We start from the raw sequence: 22104 nt of genomic DNA, 5'->3' as shown, positions 1-22104 counted from the left end.
TGATTATCACAGAACAAGGGAGTAGGACCTGCCTGGGAGACATGCATATCCGCAAGCATTCGTCGAAGCCAAACCGCCTCACAAGATGCCTTAACTGCTCCCCAATACTCTGCTTCTGTCGAGGAGAGAGCCACTGCTTGCTGCTGCTTACTAGTCCATGTGACAGCACCAGATCCCAAACTAAACACATACCCTGCTGTAGACTTACGGTCATCAACCGAACCTGCCCAGTCAGAATCTGTGTAACCACTGAGTATAGGATCAGAACTCCGAGTGTACAGAAGTCCAAAATCAGGAGTGCCACTCACATAACGCAGCACACGCTTCGCTGCTATCCAATGATCAGCCTTGGGAGCTGTCATGAAGCGTGAAATGTAGCTCACTGCAAAACTGATGTCAGGTCTAGTGGTAGTAAGATAGATGAGGCTGCCCACTAGTTGCCTGAACAGAGATTCATCCACAACTGGTGAGGATGACTGAGCTGAAAGTTTGAGCCCGGGTTCCATAGGAGTAGAGGCAGGTTTGCAATCCTGCATTCTGAACCTATCCACAAGACTTCTGGCATACTTGGACTGAGAGAGAAAGATACTGTTCTCAGTCTGCCAGACTTCAACTCCTAAGCAGTAATGTAGAAGTCCCAAATCTGTCATATCAAAGGTGCGGCACAAATCCTGTTTGATCCCAGTGATCAAATGTGCTGAACTGCCAGTAATGATTAAGTCATCCACATAGACAACCACAAACAAAATATCATTACTAGAATGCTTGATATACAAGTTTGCATCAGATGGACTCTGCTGAAAGTTATGATCTGTCAGGTACTTATCAATTTTCATGTACCAAGCCCGAGGAGCTTGTTTCAGACCATAGAGTGCTTTGACTAGTCTACAGACCTTCTGTTCTTGACCAGCAACCTTGAATCCTGGGGGTTGCGTCATGTAGACTTCTTCCTGTAAGTCACCATTCAAAAAAGCACTCTTGACGTCCATCTGCTGGACTTTCCAACTGAACTGGGCTGCCAAGGCAAGAACGAGCCGTATGGTACTCATTTTGGCTGTAGGAGCAAAAGTCTCCTCGTAGTCAATGCCTTCTTTCTGTGAGAACCCACGAGCAACAAGACGAGCCTTATACTTGTCTAGGGTTCCATCAGCTTTGTATTTTACTTTGTACACCCATTTGCAGCTAATGGGCTTCTTCCCTGAAGGAAGATCAGAAAGGGCCCAAGTGTGATTCTTCTGAAGACTCTGGAACTCAGCTTCCATAGCCTGTTCCCACTCAGGTATACCTTTAGCCTCTGAGTATGTCTGAGGCTCAAAAACACTGTGTATGTTAGCCATGAGAGCAAAATTGACTGTATGCTGCTGTTTGCTCTTATTACGGGAGGTTCTACCCTCAATGAGCTCAGTATCCCTGAGATCACCAATGGTCTTGGCCCACCATTTAGGCCGGAGAGTAGAAGTGCGAACATCTGGAGGAGCTGGAAGAGGCTCAGGATCAGGAACAGGAGCAGCAAGAGGAGGATTATTCTCCGGAGGGAACTCAGGTAGTGCATCATCGAAAATAGATTCTGCATCATCCCTCCCATCAGGCGAACCTAATGGAATAAGAACACTGTGAGGCTAATCCTCAGAACTCTGCTCAGAAGAAGGGGACTGAAAGAATCCTCTGTCTTCATCAAATACAACATCACGACTGAAGATAAGACGTTCAGTGTCTATATCTATCAGTCTGTAGGCCTTATGGTGATCACTGTATCCGGTCATCATGAGTTTCTGACTTTTGGAATCCAACTTGGAGCGCTTAGCATCTGGAATCCAAACATAGGCAACAGAGCCAAAAACCTTCAGGTGGCTGATCTGAGGCTTCCGACCAGACCAAACCTTTTCTGGAGTCTTCCCCTTAACAGCCTGAGTAGGAGAACGGTTAAGTAGGTAGACAGCAGTAAACACTGCTTCAGCCCAATACTTATTCGGAACACTCCTGTGTTGTAACATAGAGCGAGCCATCTCAACAACCGTACGATTGCGACGCTCGACAACACTGTTTTGCTGAGGAGTGTAGGGTGTAGTCAACTGGCGTTTGATGCCATGGGTATCACAAAAGTTGGAGAATGCAGAAGAACAAAATTCCCCCCCGTTATCTGTCCTAAGAGTAATGATACTATGTCCAGACTCTTTTTCAACAAAGGACTTAAACTTCTGAAAGATACTAAATACATCTGATTTATGTTTAAGAAAGTACACCCACATCTTTCTACTAAAATCATCTACAATAAGCAAAAAGTATTTGCAACCAGTAACAGAAGATGTATTCATAGGACCACAAATATCAGCATGAAGTAATTGAAGTACCTTAGATGCGCGCCAAGACTTTCCATGTGTGAATGAAGTCCGATGCTGTTTGCCAGCTTGACAGGCGCCACATACTCCAAGATGCTGAGTCTGAATATCAGGTAACCCTGAAACAAGTCCCTCCCGAGATAGCTGAGAGAGATACTGAATGTTGAGATGTCCATATCTCAGATGCCACAAAGTGCTGAGAGGAGAAACATGAGCTGCCAGAGCCACTTCAGGAGAATCACCAGTGTCAAGAAGCCTATATAGGCCATGATCCTCTAGACCAACAGCAACAGTAAGACGAGTCTCCCGATCAATGATGGAGCACTTGTGAGCACTGAACACCACATCTAGTTGAGGAGAATTCCTCATAATCTGGCTGACAGAGAGCAGATTAAGTTCCATTCCAGGAACATAGTACACATTCAGAAAAAAGGAGAGTCCTACCACCAGACTGTATCTGAACAGTGCCTCTGCCAACAACTGTATACTCCTCACCTCCGCCAAATACAATGGAATCACTGAAAGGAGAGAAGTCTGTAAACCAGTCACGTCGATGAGAAAAGTGACGTGATGCACCAGAGTCGATGTACCAAGCAAAAGACCTGGCATGATCTGAAGACCTCTTAGCCATAAAGGCATAAAAGGCAGACTCCTTATGCTCGGAATGTTCAGCAACATGCGCCTTCTGGTGTGACCCTCCCTGCTTCTTTTGTTCAGAAGCGAGCCTCTGACGGCAATCTTTCTTCATATGGCCGTACTTGTGACAGTAATTGCACTGCACATTCTTCTTCTTAGCTCCATCCTGTGTCTGAGAAGAGCCTTTCTGCTGAGAAGACTGAGAGGACTGAAATTTGCCTTTATCCTTCTGAAAGGATTGAGCTGTGAAGGCATTTTCCGAGGAGGCTGATGTAGTACCACTACCAAACTGTTGTTTCTAGCGATCCTGCTGTAGAAGTTTGGTGCACAATTCTGAAAACTTCAGATCAACATTAGCGGAAGTAATATTGAGGGTCTCAATGAAGTGTTCATACGATTTCGGAAGACTTTTCAAAGTGATTACTACCATGTCTTCTTCCTCCATAGTCCGACCAATAGCTTCGAGTTGATCTCGAATGTCCTTAATCCTCGTGAGGTGTTCCTGTAAGGACATACGTTCGTCCATCATAATGGAGAACAGCTGATTCTTTAGAAAGAATGCTCGGCTCTTGTCGGATGTCTCATGCAATTCCTTCAGATGCTTCCAAATGTCAGAAGCTATCTTGCCGGAAGGAATCTGCGGTAACTGATCATCAGTCACTGAGAGTTTGAGAAGCATAACTGCCTCCCGATTGCGTTCATCAAACTTATCTTGATCTGCACCAGGTGTACCAGGACTGAGCTCTTTTCCCAAAACAAGCTGGTCAAGACGCCTATATTCAAAAATGGTCAACATACGCTGTTTCTAGATGTTGTAATTGTGGCCATTAAAGCGTTGAGTGCCTTCTAACATCAGGTTGGTGAGAGAAGCCATTTGCACGTTTCCCCAAAAAAAATTCCTAGCTGACCCAGAAAAATCTGAAGACAACCTAGAAATCCTTGTGAAAAACCCAGAAAGAATCTGCTGTCGGAATTTGGATCCGTTGGCTCGAAAATCGAGGCACAAAAATCGAGGCACCCAGAAAATTCCGACGACGACCCAGTTGAGATCTCGAAAAACCCACCACGAATCTGTACTCAGAAAAAAATTTCGACTGAATCTGGAGGGTCAAAACCCTAGCCGAAAGTCAAAAAACGCGGGTTTGACCAAGTTGCAGGTTGCAGAAAAAATGGCGGGTCTGTACCGCGCCGAAAAATGCCGAAAACCCTCGCTAGACAGACTCGAACAGGAAGAATCCCATTACACGGCATAAACACAGTCCAAAACGGACTTTTGAACACAATTTTTTCGAAAATCTGCAGCGAAACTAAGAGGCCCGAAAAATCTCGGAAAAGAATTCACAAATTCTTTATTCAGGCTCTGATACCATAAAACAGTGCGAGACACGCAATGGATTTCAAAGAATTGATTGAGTTAACAGAATGAGCAAGACGCTCATAAATAATACAAGAATATTTACAAGAATAGCAAGTTTCTAATAAGAAACTGCTGAGAAGATCGAAGACGATCTAACCAAAATAGAATATACACTATTGAGCATTAATACTAAAATTAACATTATTTTAATATTCTATTAGTTAATTAGATTGAATGAAGGAAGTTATTGAATGCACTCGCGTGGAATCTGCCTAGTTCGAACCACTAGCCTCTTGTTGATTGTAAATGCGCCCTACGTGGTCAACTGACATAGAATGAGCTTAACTTCAAGTCGTTACTCGTCTATTGTTCATGCATTAAGTTGAATGGTGTTCAGTGTCTGATAGTGTACGATTTGAACATATTCGAAGCATTCTTTAGAAGATCGCACTGAGTTGGTGTTGGATTGTTCAACCTGATGGTGAAACCCAGCCCAGTAGGACTCCACCTAGTCGTTCATCCATCTTCTTGCATTCTAGGTCTTAGATTAGATTCTCCATACCCTGCACCTTTTGATATTTCTTTATCTTCCAGCCAATAGATAGGATTCACGTTCCAACAGATCGGACGCTCAGGCATTTGAATGTAAGTCCCGTTGTGATTCCAGCATAATCACATCACACCATAAGAGCTTATCCACACGTAGAGACCCTATATATAAGAACCTTGGAGTCTTCTTGAATGATCCTTAGGCGAAATCTTCAGCATTCGGGGAAACTTTGTTCAAGAGAGGATAAGATACCTTGGTATTTTATTTTGTGTTCGCATGTGCATGAAAATCACAGCAACAATAGTCTGGACCTAAATCAATACCGCAAGTATGAAACACCTCCAAGAATTATGCCTCGATCATCCGCAACACGCTACAACCACCAAGAATGTCGCATAACATGAAGAACATCACCGGACAAAGAAAATCTTCAATAATGCGCACAATAATCGATGCAGACCACCAATATGCATTGAACGCGATCTAGAGATTACAAACAATGTGAATTGCACCACAACAACTGCAATAACTTGGATCACTAGAATCATCATCATCTCTCTACCGGAGCTCAAGAACACCAGCATAACTGATTGTCAACCTGAAAGATTTGCTTGTGGATTTCCAAATCATGAACCACTTGAACTAAGGACACACATCGTCCAGAATACATCCCATACATCCACAACTAAAGATATTACAATTTTGGAGCAATACGAAGCACAAACTAGAATACCGAATAACACGAACAACTAAATAACATCCTTAATACCGGATCTCATAACTTGATCTCATCAACATGCGGATCTCTGCAAATGGTAATGAACCATCTACTGACAACATACCAAAAACCCTTTAATCTGCATTAGCTCATCTGCAACACATAGACTAAACCAACTCATTCAACCAAATTGCAACACTCGAATACACAAAAGAATATGTTGTTATCAACGACAACACATCAAACAATGTCCAACAAGTTCCACATGAGGTGGAAAGTGATAATGTGAGAAGTCTACTAAAGGTGGAAATGTCCAATGTGGTCCCTAAGTAAGCTTAATTGACGTTTAATTAGAACCTAGGTGAAGAACTAACAAGGTACAACACCTTAATTAGACCGACACCCCCCCTTAAGTGCAACTTAGGGAGAGTGTATACAAAAGCAAACAATGCAAGATGGTGTCCTGACAATTAGGCCATGCTAGGTACCCATGTACAAATGCAATGCAATCTCTCTCAAACAAAGAAAAGAAGAAAATCTGGTGGAAAAAATCTCCAACCAAAAAGAGAGATGATAAAAAAAATCTCAAAGAATAATGGGAAGGACAAAACCCCATGTGAGGAAAAAGTCCTCCCCCCCATAAGAGAGAAGAAGAGAGACCATGTAACCCACCTCAATGTAGAATGTGCATCAATGGTAGATGCTCAAAATTGGATGTAGAAGATGTTGCACGATCATCGAACAACGTTCCTCCTCTTAGGAAGAAAGAAAACCAAAGGTGTATGAATGAAGTCAACCCAATCCTGAAAGGAATATGTAGGAAGAAAACTCAAGATGTATGAAGTCTTTGAAAATTGCTCAAGTGTCTCCATGTCGATGCTGAAAGTTGCCCTTTCCAAATCACGTGTACTAGGCCACACTGCTAAAAAAGACAATCCATGATGTAGTGAAGATGAATGTAGAACATGATCCAAAGAGTCAAGTGTTTCCTTTAAAGATATAGAGACCTCCTCCAAATGCTGTACATAAGTATCCACAATCATGTCAAACTTGAAAGGATGATTATTTAGAGAATAAAGAAGAGGATCATAGTGTTCCTTGACAACAACTTCAGAAGGATCATCTCCATCGTTGAAAAGATGAATGTCATCAATGGTGTCTCTCAAATATGCAAAATAGGACTCCACAAACAAACTTGCAATGTCTATCAAGTAGTCATCCCAAGAAACTGTATTTGCAAGACAATGTATATCCTGTTGCACTGAATCACAAGAAGCCAAAGCCGTAGCAACAAAAGCATCATTAGGATAAATGATAGATGTGAGCTCAATAGGAGGAGATGGAATGCAAGGCTCAAGAACTGGATCACATGTGATAATACCGAGTTCAAGTGACCAAAGTTCTACTCAATATTTGAATCCACACTAGAAGTGTTATCATCATCTGAAGAATCAAAGTCATCAATAGGAACAAAGTCTGAAAAGTAGTACAACAAAAATGCATGATCCACCACCCTGGTAGTAATGATAGCTCTTTTCTCCATTTCTCCAAGTCTCCGATGATAACTGAATCAGGAGTGAACTCTGTAGTCTTTCTTGCTGCACCATGAGTGATTTGTTAGATGGAAAGGAGATTGTTTTTCAAGTGAGGTACACACAATACATCATTGAAGGTGCCATCCCCAATATCAGTAGATCCCTTCCCAATTACATTCATGTATGTATGATTTTCCATCAAAATAGGTGGCGTGTTGCAAGGCTCAAATGATGAGCATATAGATTGTGAAGATGCCATATGATGAGAAGCCCTTGAATTTAGGAGCCATCTCCCTAAATCGTGACTTGTAGTAGCACAAAGAGCTTGTCCTTTGTTCTTACTTGTCCCAAAAGTGTGACTCTTGAGTCTTTTCCTTATCAAATTTTACTTGTTTGGAATAAGAAGTTGAAGTAGACATTCTAGAAGGCAAACTGATTCTATTCTTCTCAAGAAGATGCTTCAATTCATCAATATCCTTCTTATAACAATGGTGTTCTTTATGTCTTAACTTCTTGCAATATGCACAAGTAGGCTTCTCCTTCTTAGATGATTCCCCCTTAGGAGAGGAAGAGGATTAAGATTCTTTGTATGGTTTAGGCTTTGATTACTTCTGTTTCTTGTTGGATCCTTTCTCATGACTAGCCATGGAGATCAACTTTTTTTTTTCGAGAATCAACATCTTAGTGAATGAATGAAGGATGGTGTTGTATAGGAACTCTCCATTGTCAACTGATGAGTGTGGAAACTAGAAACAAAAGTTGCATACTCTGAAGCAAGCTTGTCCAACATATTGAAGGTCAATTGTGCATCCTTATTATCAATGCCACAATTCTTGAGTTTTGCTCTTAGCTCATTAGCTTTAGTTACAGTCTTGGATTGTATCAAAATTCTTAGGATCTAAATTTGTGAGATCATTATCAAGTTTGTATCCCCTAATCTCATTAACTTTGCTATACAATTGGACAAGTTTATCCTAGGCATCCTTAACTGTTTTTCACTTATCAATATGAAAGTTAAGATTAGCTAATACATATTTTATCAATGTTCCAAGAGCCATAGTACTTTTAATGAGCCAATCCATTTTCAAATTTGAATATGATGGTTTTAGAACAAATCCATCAAGATAGTGAATTAATCTTTTTTTCAATATGTTTAATCCATGCATTTATTTTCCATGTTGCATAGATATGTGGAGTTAAAAGAGGAAACTTAGAAGAACCCATGGCTGAAAATATGAAGAGCAGAAGAGAGAACTGAAGGCACAAGTACACAACACAACCCCCCATATTCATTCACTCAATCAAAGAACCCTCCAAAAGCAATGATTTGGCACTTGGTGAAATTACAATGGCTACTTGCAAAACAAAGGCAAAGTGGACTTCTGATTTCAATGTGTACAACAGCCACAATCAGGCTATAACAAACTTAGATCACAATGCAAAAGACCAAATTGAGATCTATGTGTTATAATTGCCAAAATAGGTCAAATAAGACCAAGTGTTGCAAGTGAAATTTCTGATCACAATGACTACAAACTGATAGCACAAATGTGAAATACACGAAAAATTATGCAGTTTCAAAAAAAAATTGCACATGAAAAGAGGTTCATATGAGCTTGAACAAGGCCTTGAAAGTTGGAAAAACGGGAATTACTCGGCAACACTGTGAAAAAAACTCAATTTTCTGTAAAATTTAGGCACCAAAATTAGAAATCACCTGCACCGCTATGTAGAACATGAAATTCTAGCCCAAATAAAAAAAATTGCACTGAAAAAGGAGGTCATATGATTGAAATATGAGCCTTCAAAGTTCGCATGTCAAATTGAAAATTCCAATTGTGAGGGGGGTAACCAAAGAAACGGGACTCGGACTCGACGCGGACTCGGCAAGGGTGACTCGCCTCGGGACTCGGGACTCGGATCGGTCAGGACTCGGCAAAGTGAAAAACCCAAGAAATTTAGTGATTTTTAAGGATTTTTAAGGATATATGACCTCCTCTATAACCTCACATAGGTAAGTGGCATTTTTAGAATGTGCGGAAGCATCAATGGATTTCATGAACATGGTGCCACCTGAAATTTGAAAACAAAGCAAAAACAGTGATCAATGATCATTCAATAAATCTCAACTCAAAAATAAAATACGAATCATTAAATAAAATTCAAGTTATTCAATCACCTGCAGAAGAAACAAGAAAATTTAGGAGCATTCGATTTCTCCTATCAGTCCAACCATCGGTCATGATGGTGCAACCCTTCTTCTTCGATATCTCATTCAATAAATCTCAACTCAAAAATAAAATGCGAATCATTAAATAAAATTCAAGTTATTCAATCACCTGCAGAAGAAACAAGAAAATTTAGGAGCATTCGATTTCTCCTATCAGTCCAACCATCGGTCATGATGGTGCAACCCTTCTTCTTCGATATCTCTTGCTGTTCCTCTAATGTGGCTTTTACATCAGCCACCGATTCTATCAAAATTGGGCCACTTAACTCGAAATCAAAAGGGGCTTTGAAACCCGCCCCACAAATAGCAATGGCATCAACCATGTTCTGCCAATAAGGAGACCTATCACAAATAAATTTAATAACATAAGTATAAAATTATAAATATTAGAGTCTTAGACAAAGTCACAAAACAAACTAAAAATGTTAACAACTTAAAAACTTAAAACAATCAAATCAAAACTAAAAGGAATTACCTGGCTGCGAAGAATAGAATATTGCAATAAAACCAAAATCTTCCAATTGCACCTTTAGCCTTATTGTGTACCTCTGTTCCAAGCCATGCTCTCAACTGAAGGTTGGGCACCAGGAGTAGTGCGTGGCTCAAAATATGAATCCATCCTAGATTTATGAACTCTAGGACCAATGGTTGGAGTTGCACTGATACTCCCACTAGCATTGACACTACTAGCAACAGAAGCAATAGCACTCCCACTAGGACAATATGGAGGCATGGAAGAGGCCTCTCCAACACAACCAATGCTAGTTTGAGCCAACTCCTCCCTTTGCCTCTTCTTTATTTCTTATCGAGTCTCAAATGTGTCTAATAGCACTTGGCACTCACGAATAGCCTCAGGAAGTGCTTTTGTGCAAGGTTCTGCATCATGGCCATGTATTCCGACAAGGTGGTATTCAATCTATTTATGCCTCCATGAAAGATTGTTTTGCAAAATTTACATTTTGCCTCTCCTCTTTTTTGCCCGGGAAAAGGTTTTGTATATTTCCAGGCTGGATCTTTTCTACCCGGGATCGCTCTATGAGGAGGACTGGAACTAGACATTGTTTTCAAAAGTTGAAGTTTGCTGGAATAAGACACAATTACAAAAAAAATGAATATTTGTCCATTGTTAAATTATAAATTAATACAAAAAAAAATATAATAGCAATGTTTTGATTTTGATACAAAAATCAATGTAATAGAATTTGTGTTCATTTTTTTCAAAGAAATTAGCAAACCTACCATGTAGATTGTTTTTTTCATTTCAGAAGATAAAGAAATCAGCAAACCCTACAATGTACATTTTTAAACAAAAAAAAATGTACATTGTAGGGTTTGCTGATTTCTTTAAGTTTTGAGAAAACAAAAAACAATCTACATGGTAGGGTTTGCTGATTTATTTGAAAGAAATGAATACATATTACAAATGTTTAAAAAAAAAATGTAAATTTTGCTTATAAAACACCAAAAAAACCAAAAAATATAAATCTTACCTCTTATAAGAAGGTTGAAATGAAATGCAACCTCTTTCCAATCCTCTCTAACAAGCTTTTGATGCACCAAATGCAAGTATTACACTGCCCCAATGTGATTTGTTGAAGAAATTCTATTCCTCCTCCTTGCTGGTTGCCCTACTATGCTCTCTTCTTTTTCCTCACAACTCACTCTTCTCCTCCTATTTTTTCAATAGAATGAAATGAGATGCCTTTTACAACTTAGCATAAAATATAAATGAAAAAAAAAGCAAGTAAAACCATTTTTTAACATGTTTTATTTTTGCTTTTTCGGCAGTTTACGCCGGCCGAGTTATGGGCTCAGGACTCACCGGGTCCGATCCGAGTCACCGAGTCACGTGACTTGCCGTGACTCGGCCAAAACTCGCTGAGTCCGGGTCCGAGCCACCCAGGACTTGTTGAGGGTGACTCGACCCATGACTCGCCGAGTTTTGGCGAGTCACGAAACTCTGGGGGTAACAATTTAAAAATTATTTTCTGCCAATTTTAGCAGAATTGTCACCGAATTTAGCACTGCTACATAAAAAAACATCTGGCCAGAAATAAAACTCCAAAAATGCACCAAAAATCGCTCAAAATGACGAATTGAAGGCACTCTAAAAGCTCTTATAGACTTATACCATGTAAGATTTGACTATATTAAAAAACAAACACAAAAAAGACAACACAAGTTTTTCTCATGGAAAAACCTTTCAGGTAAAAAACCATGGCATCATTAATCTTCCATTGAAACAAATGGGCACCAACCCAAGGATACAAAAGTGAGCTATAACTCACAGTGGACACCAACCCTTCCAAAACACAAAACTGAAGCACTAACTTAACTGAAAATGAGACACCAATCTCAATACAGCCAACATCAAATAATTGGATATTTTTCTGAAATCTGTTAGGCGTCCTGCATTCAAATCCTTTTCAATCTCAGGTACAAGTCAGGACTCATTGAGTTCTTCTACAAAAAGATTTATGCACAAATCTTTACTTTCCAGCTCGCAGAGCACCATCCAGAACACATCCAGCCTGCAATCACACTCAGCTCCTAATATCCAGTCAGCTGAGGATGAAATGAATAGTCAACAGTTTACAAAACGTCTTAATTAAATTTGAAAGCACCTTCGTTATTCAAGAACGCAGCCCTTAACTCCATGATGGCTGCCAATCAATTTTTGACTCAACCCAGACACACACCATGCCTGATCTCAATTCTAGACACAACCTTCAGATACGCTCCCCAAAAATATTTACGGCTGCACTTCACTGAAGGAAATTCAAGAAAAAGTCACACCAAAGAGATGTGCCTCTTAAATTTGACAGTCCATGAACACTTAGAAGAATACCGGTCATCGATCAATTTTTGAAGGCGATTCTATCCTCTTTAAACCATTTATGACAGCTGTATCAAAATTCTTTGACTTCGATTTAGAACCAAATATCCATGAACTTCCCGTTACATATCAAGAGGACTGGCCGATCTCACCTTTGAAACCGTTAGTAAATTTTTTAAAAAGAAACCCCCAAGAGAAGGCGAAAATCTCTAGAACCAGCGCCAACCTACCCAGTAATAAAATCCATTGCACAGTCTTAACGCATATATACCTCCATAAAAACAAGTCCACTCTCATTATTCCATGTAACACTGAGAATTCGATGTTTTTTTAAAAACATCCTTCCACTAAGTATGAACTCTACTAAAAATGCCTTCCACAAATTCTAAAAGAAACGTGTTTCACGATCTTTCAAAATGTCTTTTTCACGCTATATCAAGTGATCGCATATTTTTGACGCCCCCCACAATATGTTGTAATATCCCTTGGCTAATCTGACCCTGTTTCGCTTATTTGAACCCCAAGGAATATTGTCAAACACTTGGCATACAATGTTTGAAGCCGCTGTAGTGAATTCTTTATTTGTTTTCTTTGGGTTTGTACGCTTCAAATGAAGTTATGGAAAGCTTCTAACAATGCAAAGTTGTTATAGAAATGATATGCTAGCTGTTTTAGACCTTACACACACATGGAATGACTGAAATTAACTAGTATAGCTAGTTGACATTAAGACAAACACTTGTCATGCATCCCAATGTATACCTACAGCCATTAGGCATTTAAGCAAACAATTGGCATGAAAGCTAAGTGGCTGATCAATGTTGAATGTTACCATGAATGTGGAATATGCAACTTATATCTCCATTAAACATATGCAACCTCCAAGTGTTTCATGATATAATCATAATAGAAAATGATGCAATGAAGTAATGATTTTCTAATACAATGACCATAGATAGAAAACTTGGAATTTCAATGGCTGCCTTGATATATTGGTTTGATTCTCCTCATATGCAAAGCCCTTGTCCAATATATATAGCTGTTCACCTTTCTAAATCCCCTTCTATTGAATTCAAACTACTGTAGCGCACTGTTCATGCGCACTGTTCATGCGCACTGTTCACGGCACTGTAGCACATTGTTCATGCGCATTGTTCACGGCACTGTAGCACATTGTTCATGCGCACTGTTCACGGCACTGTAGCGCATTGTTGTCTCTTTCAATCTGCAAACAAACTCTGAAATAAACCCTCCAATCAGCTCAATATTGACTTCTGAATGAAGCCAACTCTCACAAGCATAATCAGATGATATTGCACACCCTCTATATGCTGTTACAATGAAGAAGCCATGCTCTCCAATGCCGACAAGCCTTGAATCCTGCAGAAACCCTTGGTATTCTACACTTCAATGCTCCAGAGAAACTTCAATCAAAAACTCCAATCACATAATCAATCCCCCTTCTCTTCTTTTCAAAAGCCTTATATATATTTCCCATGAAGGTTCAATTTTCTTCAATAAGGCATTAAATCAATTAATGATATTAAATGACATTTAATGATATAATATTTTCACTTTGTCATTTAATATTTCACTTTGGTAAAAGAGCCACAATTAATTAATTAAATGGTCCCCTTTAATGATACTTGGACTCTTACTTAAGTTATAATATAAAATTATATTATAACTTAATAATATAAGCTCAAAACATTAATGTTTATTTAAACTAAATAAACATTAATATCTCCATTAATATTCAACATTTTTGAACGCCGTCTGAACTGGGAGCTGACATGATGAAGCTGCATATGACCATACCCCCTTTACTAAAAATAGCAGGGGTCCATCTCTAACATCCCAAGACTTACTAAAAATAGGAAGTAGAGCAAATGATGTCCGAATGATGCCAAACGAAGACCAAACTGAAGCACTCTGAACACTGGAGATGATACCAATCCTCAAAAGACCCTCTATCCAACACATTAGCCTACGAGGGTCAAGATAATAGGCTAATCTCACAAAATCCAAGTCTGCTAAAATGGGGACATTACATATGTCTTCACATGGTTAATGATAGCCCAATACGCCCAGAAAGAAGATTACTAGAATCATTTACGACGTGCTCTTGTAAGCCTCTTAATATCTCACGATACCTTGCCAGCAACACAATCCAAAATAGGAAGGCAGAGTAAATTAGCATGTTTGGAAAACAAAACGCCAACAATAATTAAAAAAACATCTGTTTGAAATGGCACAGGTCCTCCATTTGCCACACACACACACACTTAACAATACAAGCAGCTCTCGATAAATAAAGAGAAGTGCAAGGACTTGTTAAACCCAAAATATTAGACGGGGCATGGAAGAATGAACACGTCATCACACATTATAGAGGGTACGTGTTGGAAGCATTCACCAACTTGACTTTCAAAAAGACAAATAGAATATGCGTTGGAAGCATACACGGAGGCACCCACCTCAAGTTGACACGTAGGCAAGAAGCTCAACCAAGCAAACAAGCAGGAAGCTCAATCAAACCTTTGAATATGCGTTGGAAGCATACACGCAGGCACCCACCTCAAGTTGACATGCAGGCAAGAAGCTCAACCGAGCAGACAAGCAGGAAAGCTTAACCAAACCTTTGACATCAATGACAAAAATTCCAACACCATCCCCAAAAAATGGCAAAAAGAAAACCTGTCCCGGAATCCCGTTTTCCAGTGCCTTGTCTTGGAAACTCGGGGTAACATAGGTTAAAACCACTAAAGGTAGAAGTTCCACATGAGGTGGAAAGTGATAATGTGATAAGTCCACTAAAGGTGGAAATGTGCTATGTGGTCCCTAAGTAAGCTTAAGTGACGTGTAATTAGAACCTAGGTGAAGAACTAACAAGGTACAACACCTTAATTACACCAACAATATCTTTTATCTTATGTAAGTAGACCTTGAGACCTTTGGTTAACAAGCCAATGGATAATGGTCATATTCTAGAACTGGACCACATGCATGGTTCTGTGTTGGGGACAGTACATTGTGGACAGTCTAATCTAGGGAGGCAGAGCCCCATATAACTGGCCTGGCCTTGTTCTATGAATCTATAGTGACAAAATTAGCATAACAGAGTGATGGCTTAGCATTAGAGTCAGTTAGTGTTCCAAAAGAGTTGAATTGGGTGTTAAAACTATGCATCTACAATATTTATGCTAAGTGAGCATAAAACGAAGGGGTAAAGGTTCTGTACTTTTATTCTCTACAATTAGATTGATGTTTTTGTTCTAGAGTTATACTTGGTTCTCTGTGAATGGAAAGATTCTTATGCTGGGAAGCTCTTGAATATTTAAGCTTATAGGATTTTATGTCTTGGAAAGGTGGAAAAAAGACACTTCTATTCTGTAAAATAAGATTGTTTTGGTTCTGGAGTTATGCTGGTTCTGTGTGTATGGAAAGATCCTTATGCTGGGAAGTTGTTGAATCTTTAAGCATATAGGATTTTATGTCTTATAAAGGTGGAAGGGAGTCACTTTTATTGTCTATAATAAGGTTGTTTTGGTTCCAGAGTTATGCTTGGATCTGTGTATGGAAAGATCCTTATGCTGGGAAGTTCTTGAATGCTTAAGCATATAGGATTTAATGTCTTATTTCCATGGTTTTTATTTGTAAAAGTATTTCCTCTCTTGCATGTAATGCCAATTATTCTTTCACGATAAGAATGAGATAAGGCTTCGATGTCATTTTCTTTCCATATATGTCACAGTTTTAAATTTTATGCCATTCTTTTACCTCGTGTTATAGTTATATTGTTTTGGTTCTAAAGTTGTATTTGGTTTTCTGAGTATGGAGAGACCCTTATGCTGGGAAGTTCTTGAATCTTTAAGCATATAGGGTTTTATGTCTTATAATTTTATAAAGGTGAAGGGCACACACTTTTATCCTGTACAATAAGATTTTTTTGGTTCTAGAGTTATACTCGATTCTTGTGTTTGGAAAGATCTTTATGCAGAAAAGTTCTTGAATAATTATTAATTAAGCATATAAGATTTTATGTTTTATTTCCATGATTTTCTTTTTCAAAAAGACTTCCTCTCCTGCATCATTGTCTCATGATAAGAATGAGATAAGGCCTTGATCTCATTTTCTTACAAGATATGTCAAAGGTTTAAATTTTATTCCATTCTTTTACCTTGTTTTATAATTTTATCTTTTTAGAAATGAACCCATTTTATATTGCACCAAAGTACATGACAGCAATATTAGCCAAGGAACAGATATACATGCAAAATCTTGTCGTATGAAAGTCAGAAGGGTTAACATTTGAGCCATTGCTCAAATTAGGGTATCTATTTTTAAATGATATTTTCTGCAATCAGAAATGTTGCAATGAAATGCAAAAGTGTAAACAGGAGATGAATATTGTTTTGACTCTCTGAATGCAAATATTAGTATTCAAATAAAGTCCTCTTTATTCTTATAAGACGTTTTTGTTGTTTTCATCAAGACTAGATTTGCTGTTTGACTAGATGCCTCTTTACTGAAAATCGCTGTGCAGGGAAACATGGAAGCATCCAAGAGGCAAAGTCCAACCAGTCTATTTCTACACACGAAGTTGAGCATGAAGCATCATCAAATGCATCAAAGCCACAATCATTGTCTGAGGTTCCTCTAAATGGAGGTCACCAATCTGCCATAGAAAACAATACCCACAATGTAGTTTCAACCAATATTTCTGAGCATATATCTACTGATATGGGGAATGAAACAAAATCAAATATCAGTAAAACTGGCCGTATAGATGATGATGAGGCGTCCATGCACAATTTACCAGGGATGGAAGCAATTACAAATGCTACAAGTACAACAAAGCCAGCAGTTACCAAAAGGCGGCTTCTTATGGAAGCTGAAACAGAAACCTCTAAGAAAAATGACAGTGAAAATACCGTAACTGTTGAAAATGATGAGGAGCTGGAGGAGGATGCAGATGCCTCTTTTGATTTGTTTCAAGAAGGCGATGAAGCCTTGGCTGATGAATATACATATGACTATGATGACTATGTTGATGAAGCAGCCTGGGGAGATGAAGATTGGACTGAGGCTCAACATCAAAAGGAAGAAGATTTTGTTAATATTGATTCACATATCCTATCTACTCCAGTAAGTTTCTATTTTAAAGTTATGAAACGAAATTACACATTGGATGAAAGATATAATTGCAAATTGCAGACTGATAGTGCTTTGTTGATCATTGGTGTACCATTTTTATAACCTTAAGCCAAATGTTTCAGGTGATTGCAGATATCGACAATGATGGCATCAATGAGATAATCATTGCAGTGTCTTATTTTTTTGATCATGAGTAAGGTCTCTTCCCTTTTTACAGAATTTGATGATTGTAATGCCTTTTTGTTTTACCTTATATAGAAATTAAGCTAATGCTTTCCAAGTGAGCTCAAAGTAATTTTGTTTCTATCATTCACTTGACTAAAATTAGGGTGAGTAGGCTTTGTTGGAGCTTTTGGGCCGATGTAAAAGAAAAGAAATTGACATTGGTCCTATTACATGTTATTTGGCTGTTCTGTGTGCCTAGTTTACTTTGAATTGTTTGTGGCAATGTGTCATCTAAGCATTAAGTTAGGTTTCTTGTTGTGGTATAGGTTGCCCCTATGCTTTTTTACATGATATTCCAGGTAGTGTTCATGCTGGAATAAGTACATTCGAGAACAAAATGAATAAAATCCAAAAGCAAGTACAACACAACAGAAAAGATTTTGTGCTGACAAGCTTTTCCATAATGAAGCCATATTTATATGTATTTCAAAAATGACCTCCTATATCATGTCTTGAGATATGCAAATTTTATTTAAATATATTTTTCTGTCAGATTTTACTGCTAGCATTTTCAGTTGTGAGATATTCTTTTTCTACTCTTGCTTGCTTTAATTAAATATAACATATACTATTTGACAGATACTATGACAACCCTGCACATTTAGCAGAGCTGGGAGGTATAGATATTGGTAAATATGTTGCAGGCGCCATTGTGGTCTTTAATCTTGATACGAAACAAGTAAAATGGACCAGTCAATTGGATCTTAGCACAGACTCTGGAAAATTTCGTGCCCATATTTACTCTTCTCCTACAGTGGTTGATCTGGATGGTGATGGCTATTTGGACATTCTCGTCGGCACTTCATTTGGCTTCTTTTATGTTTTGGATCATCACGGTAATATGCCCAAAATTTACCCAGTTTTCCTTCACCTCTACAGGTCTTCTTATTTGAATGTTTTGGGAAAATCAGAAAATAAAGAATTAGAATCTGATATTGAAAACTAAGACTGGTTCATGTACACATATAGAAGTAAATAGACTATAGATTGCCTCCATTAATAAGAAATTGATGGCTATCCTAAATGAAAATAATTTTGTCTTCATAATTTTTCTACTTGCTCCTGATGTAATTATATTTCTTTTGCTTACTTGAGTTCAGAAAACAACTATCACTTAAAAGCATTTGTGGAAAAACTGTTTTTTTTTGTTTTTTGACATTGATATACAGATCTCATAGATTTACATAAAAAATATTATAGCCCTAGTTAGGAGGTCTTGTACAGTGACCTATTGCTCAAAAATAGCTGCTAGAAATGTGTAATGTCCCCAACTAGGAGGCTGCCACTTCCCAAGGAATAACATACATCACTACTTATTATTTTTGCCTTTATACTAATTACACTTCTGAGTAACTATGTTTGCTCATAGTACAATCCTAGATGGGAGACTTGCTTATCTAGGGTGCATTGATACCATCTCCATAATGCAGCCCAGATTACAGGAAACTCATCCATTCACCCTTGGGGCCGGCAGCCCAGATTTCAGGATCATGAGTTCTTCCACCCTTGGGGCTCATCTAACATGAGATGGTTTTACTCCGCCTCTCCCTAACAGCATCACACCACTCAGGAAAGAATTATAATTGATTAAGTAATTGGGCTATGAGTACACTAACTTCTAATGTATTATGAATAAATATGTAATTAAGTATGACTGTCATACATATTGCAGTCTATATTAATATTACTATTAAATTCTGCATAAGAACATTATCAGGCTTCATATATTAAGCGCATCCCCATGCATACCACCAAGAACAAGGATGTTACTGCCTATAACTTAATAACAGTTCTGATCTGATCTGTTCGATGGTGATGTCACTGGATGCTTTGATTCCTTTCCTTTATATCTCTCAATGTGAGGGAAAGGTCACACCTCTTCACCATTAGACACACCCTATCACCATTAGCACCCTTTGAAAGAGTGCAACTCTTCGTTATTTCTACCTTTGAAAGGGATACAACCTTTCACAGTCAGATCTGCACTTCTGATTCCCCAATTATCCCCCCTCAAATGACATTCTCTTCTCTCTTTTATATCTCATTTTTGAGGGAGTCACAACTCTTCATTTTATATCTATTGACCATTCATTAACTTAATTAAATTTTAATTATATTTAATTATATTCTTTTTATATTCTTTTATATTCTAATTTAATTTTTAATATTATTATTATTTATTATTAAATTCTATTTCAAATTGGGGACATTACAAAATGGTATGCGAGCTGAAATATGTACAAGTATGTGTGTTCAAATTGTATTTGTGAATTGTAGTTGGACATTACTTTGTGGATCAGGGAGTCTGTGTAAAGTGCTACATGTGCATGCAACTTGTCTGGATTAGCTGTGGAATATTAAAGGCATGAAATTCAAGATCAGATAGGTCAAATAATGACATCTTTTAATGATAATGAGAAACAATATATGTGTAATCATAATTGTGCTTATTTTTTCATTCACAAAGCCTCCATCTCAAAAAACATGTTGCTTCTTTCTTATACATTTTGGTCCCATACAAATTTTCATAGTCTCATACTTACATGTTTCACCCTTGTTGAATAATTCGCATTGTACCACTCATGGGTGTCCCATTTGTCAGCAATCAAAGGTCGTCATTCAATGATCTTCTCATCTTGCTGGTCTTTTCTTGCTAGTTGTAGGAGCAAAACTCCACATAGGTACTGCTTTAGGGAATTGAATCACACAGGAGCAAAAAATTGTAGTGGCAGATAAATCCCCATGTGACAGAGTCAGGAACTTTAGGAGTTTGATACATACATACATCATTCTAAAGATACACTACTAGTTGTGTCCATTGTCAATCTTCCTTTGGCTCAATGTGGTTAAGTATCAAGGCGATCTTATTGTTGTTTTTGTATTTCATGTGTCCCTTATGGGGATAGGTGTCTCCATATAGAGGATGGCGCATTCCCAGTTCCTTGTGGGCATTCTTTTTATTTTGTCCTTTCTAGGAGCTCTGTTGATGGGGAAAGATAAGATCATCTTGTGTTTCACTTTCTAGCCACCGCACATTCTTAGATAATATTGTAGCCTAGTGCCAAATGGATACATACTTAAGTCTTGGTCAATGGAGGAATTGACATTTTATTGAGTCTTGTGGTATTGAAAGAATAATCTTAACACTTCAAATAATCATTTATATTTAATTTATTGTCATCTTATCATATATAGAGACAATTGGGATTTGATTTGCATTGATTTTCTCAATGTACTTCCAAATTACTAGGAATAAAGTTTAGAATGATGGTTACAGCGTGGTCCTTGTAAGTTGTATCCAAGGAGTACTCTTATTTTGGGGGTTGTTAATAATTGTTCTTTTTGGGGTTATGTTGATGTGTATTTTGTACACGACCAAACACAGAATAAAATACCTAAAAGGTACCTTATCCTCTCTTGATTAAAGTTCCCGACTGCTGAAGATCTTGCTGAAGGATCAGTCGGAGTAACTCCAAGGTTCTATTATGTAGGATCTTTATGTGTGGATAAGCTCTTTGTGGTATGATGTGATTTGCTGGAATCACAAGGGGACTTATACTCAATGACCTGAACGTCTGATTTGCTTTGAATATTGCTGGAACACAGGATTTCACTAATCTAGATTTTGAAAAAAAAGAAAAAAGGATGAGGGCGAGGGAAGGATCTAACTCTGACACTAAGAATGTAGGAGCAATGATTGATCTTTGATGAAATTCTAACTAAGTCTTGTCTTGACATCCCAGGACCATCTCCACAAGGTTAGTGCGATCTTCGGAGGAAAGCTTTATGATGTTCAGATCATCGCTACAGGCATAGACACCATCAGGCTGATGCATATCAATGAAGAAGCGACAATTGAAGTTAAGCTTAAGCTGAATGATTCCAGTTGACCACACAAGGCAAGTCTGCAATCAACAAACTGCTAGTAGTATGGATATACAAATTTCACCATTAATCAAACACAGTTCTTCCACTCATCTAATAACATGAAATCAAAACTGAGAAGTATAAAGACCATGCAAATTGTTGAATCGACCCATAGATTTCACCATTTCTTCAATAAAGTTTTACAAGTCTTTTACAACATCTTGGCAACAATCTTTGCCTTCTCTCTCTACTTTACTCTAATTGCTATATTATCAACTGACTATTCACTAACTATTTACCCACTATTTTTCCACTATTCACTAACTACTTTCTATTAGCCTTTACAAATGAAGAGCCAAGGCTTATATAGTGCCCATAATACAATTCAATGGCTTAGATGAATTTGAGATCAATGGCCAAGATTTTACAATGAAACCCTAATTAGGGTTTGTTACAACAAACTTAATTTTGACCAATGAAATAATTGCATTAATTGGACACATGTCTTCTCTGGAATACTCGACCAATGGATAGCTGGGGTAGGTACATTGAAGTTTGTGCCACCTTTAATGAGTTAGGTACATTGAATCTGGACATGCTGAGGTGGACCAACCCGACTGGAGGAGTGATGACTAGGATGCCACCTTGTCTGAT

General features: G+C 38.1%; 1 protein-coding gene across 2 annotated transcripts in view; it reads left to right on the top strand.

Moving 5' to 3' along the window:
• The window catches only part of LOC131061435 (protein DEFECTIVE IN EXINE FORMATION 1), a 192739-nt gene that overhangs the window by 115309 nt on the left and 55326 nt on the right, over positions 1-22104 (top strand). For both annotated transcript variants that reach the window (XM_057995125.2, XM_057995126.2), the window contains exons 9-11: positions 16748-17349; positions 17481-17551; positions 18163-18419. In XM_057995125.2, the coding sequence (XP_057851108.2) occupies positions 16748-17349; positions 17481-17551; positions 18163-18419 (930 nt within the window). The remainder of the gene's footprint in view (positions 1-16747; positions 17350-17480; positions 17552-18162; positions 18420-22104) is intronic.

This window comes from Cryptomeria japonica, chromosome 8, assembly GCF_030272615.1.
Source record: "Cryptomeria japonica chromosome 8, Sugi_1.0, whole genome shotgun sequence".
NCBI classification, from domain to species: Eukaryota; Viridiplantae; Streptophyta; class Pinopsida; order Cupressales; family Cupressaceae; genus Cryptomeria; species Cryptomeria japonica.
The sequence above is the reverse complement of the archived record's forward strand: the minus strand, read 5'-3'. Positions and strand labels throughout refer to the sequence as shown.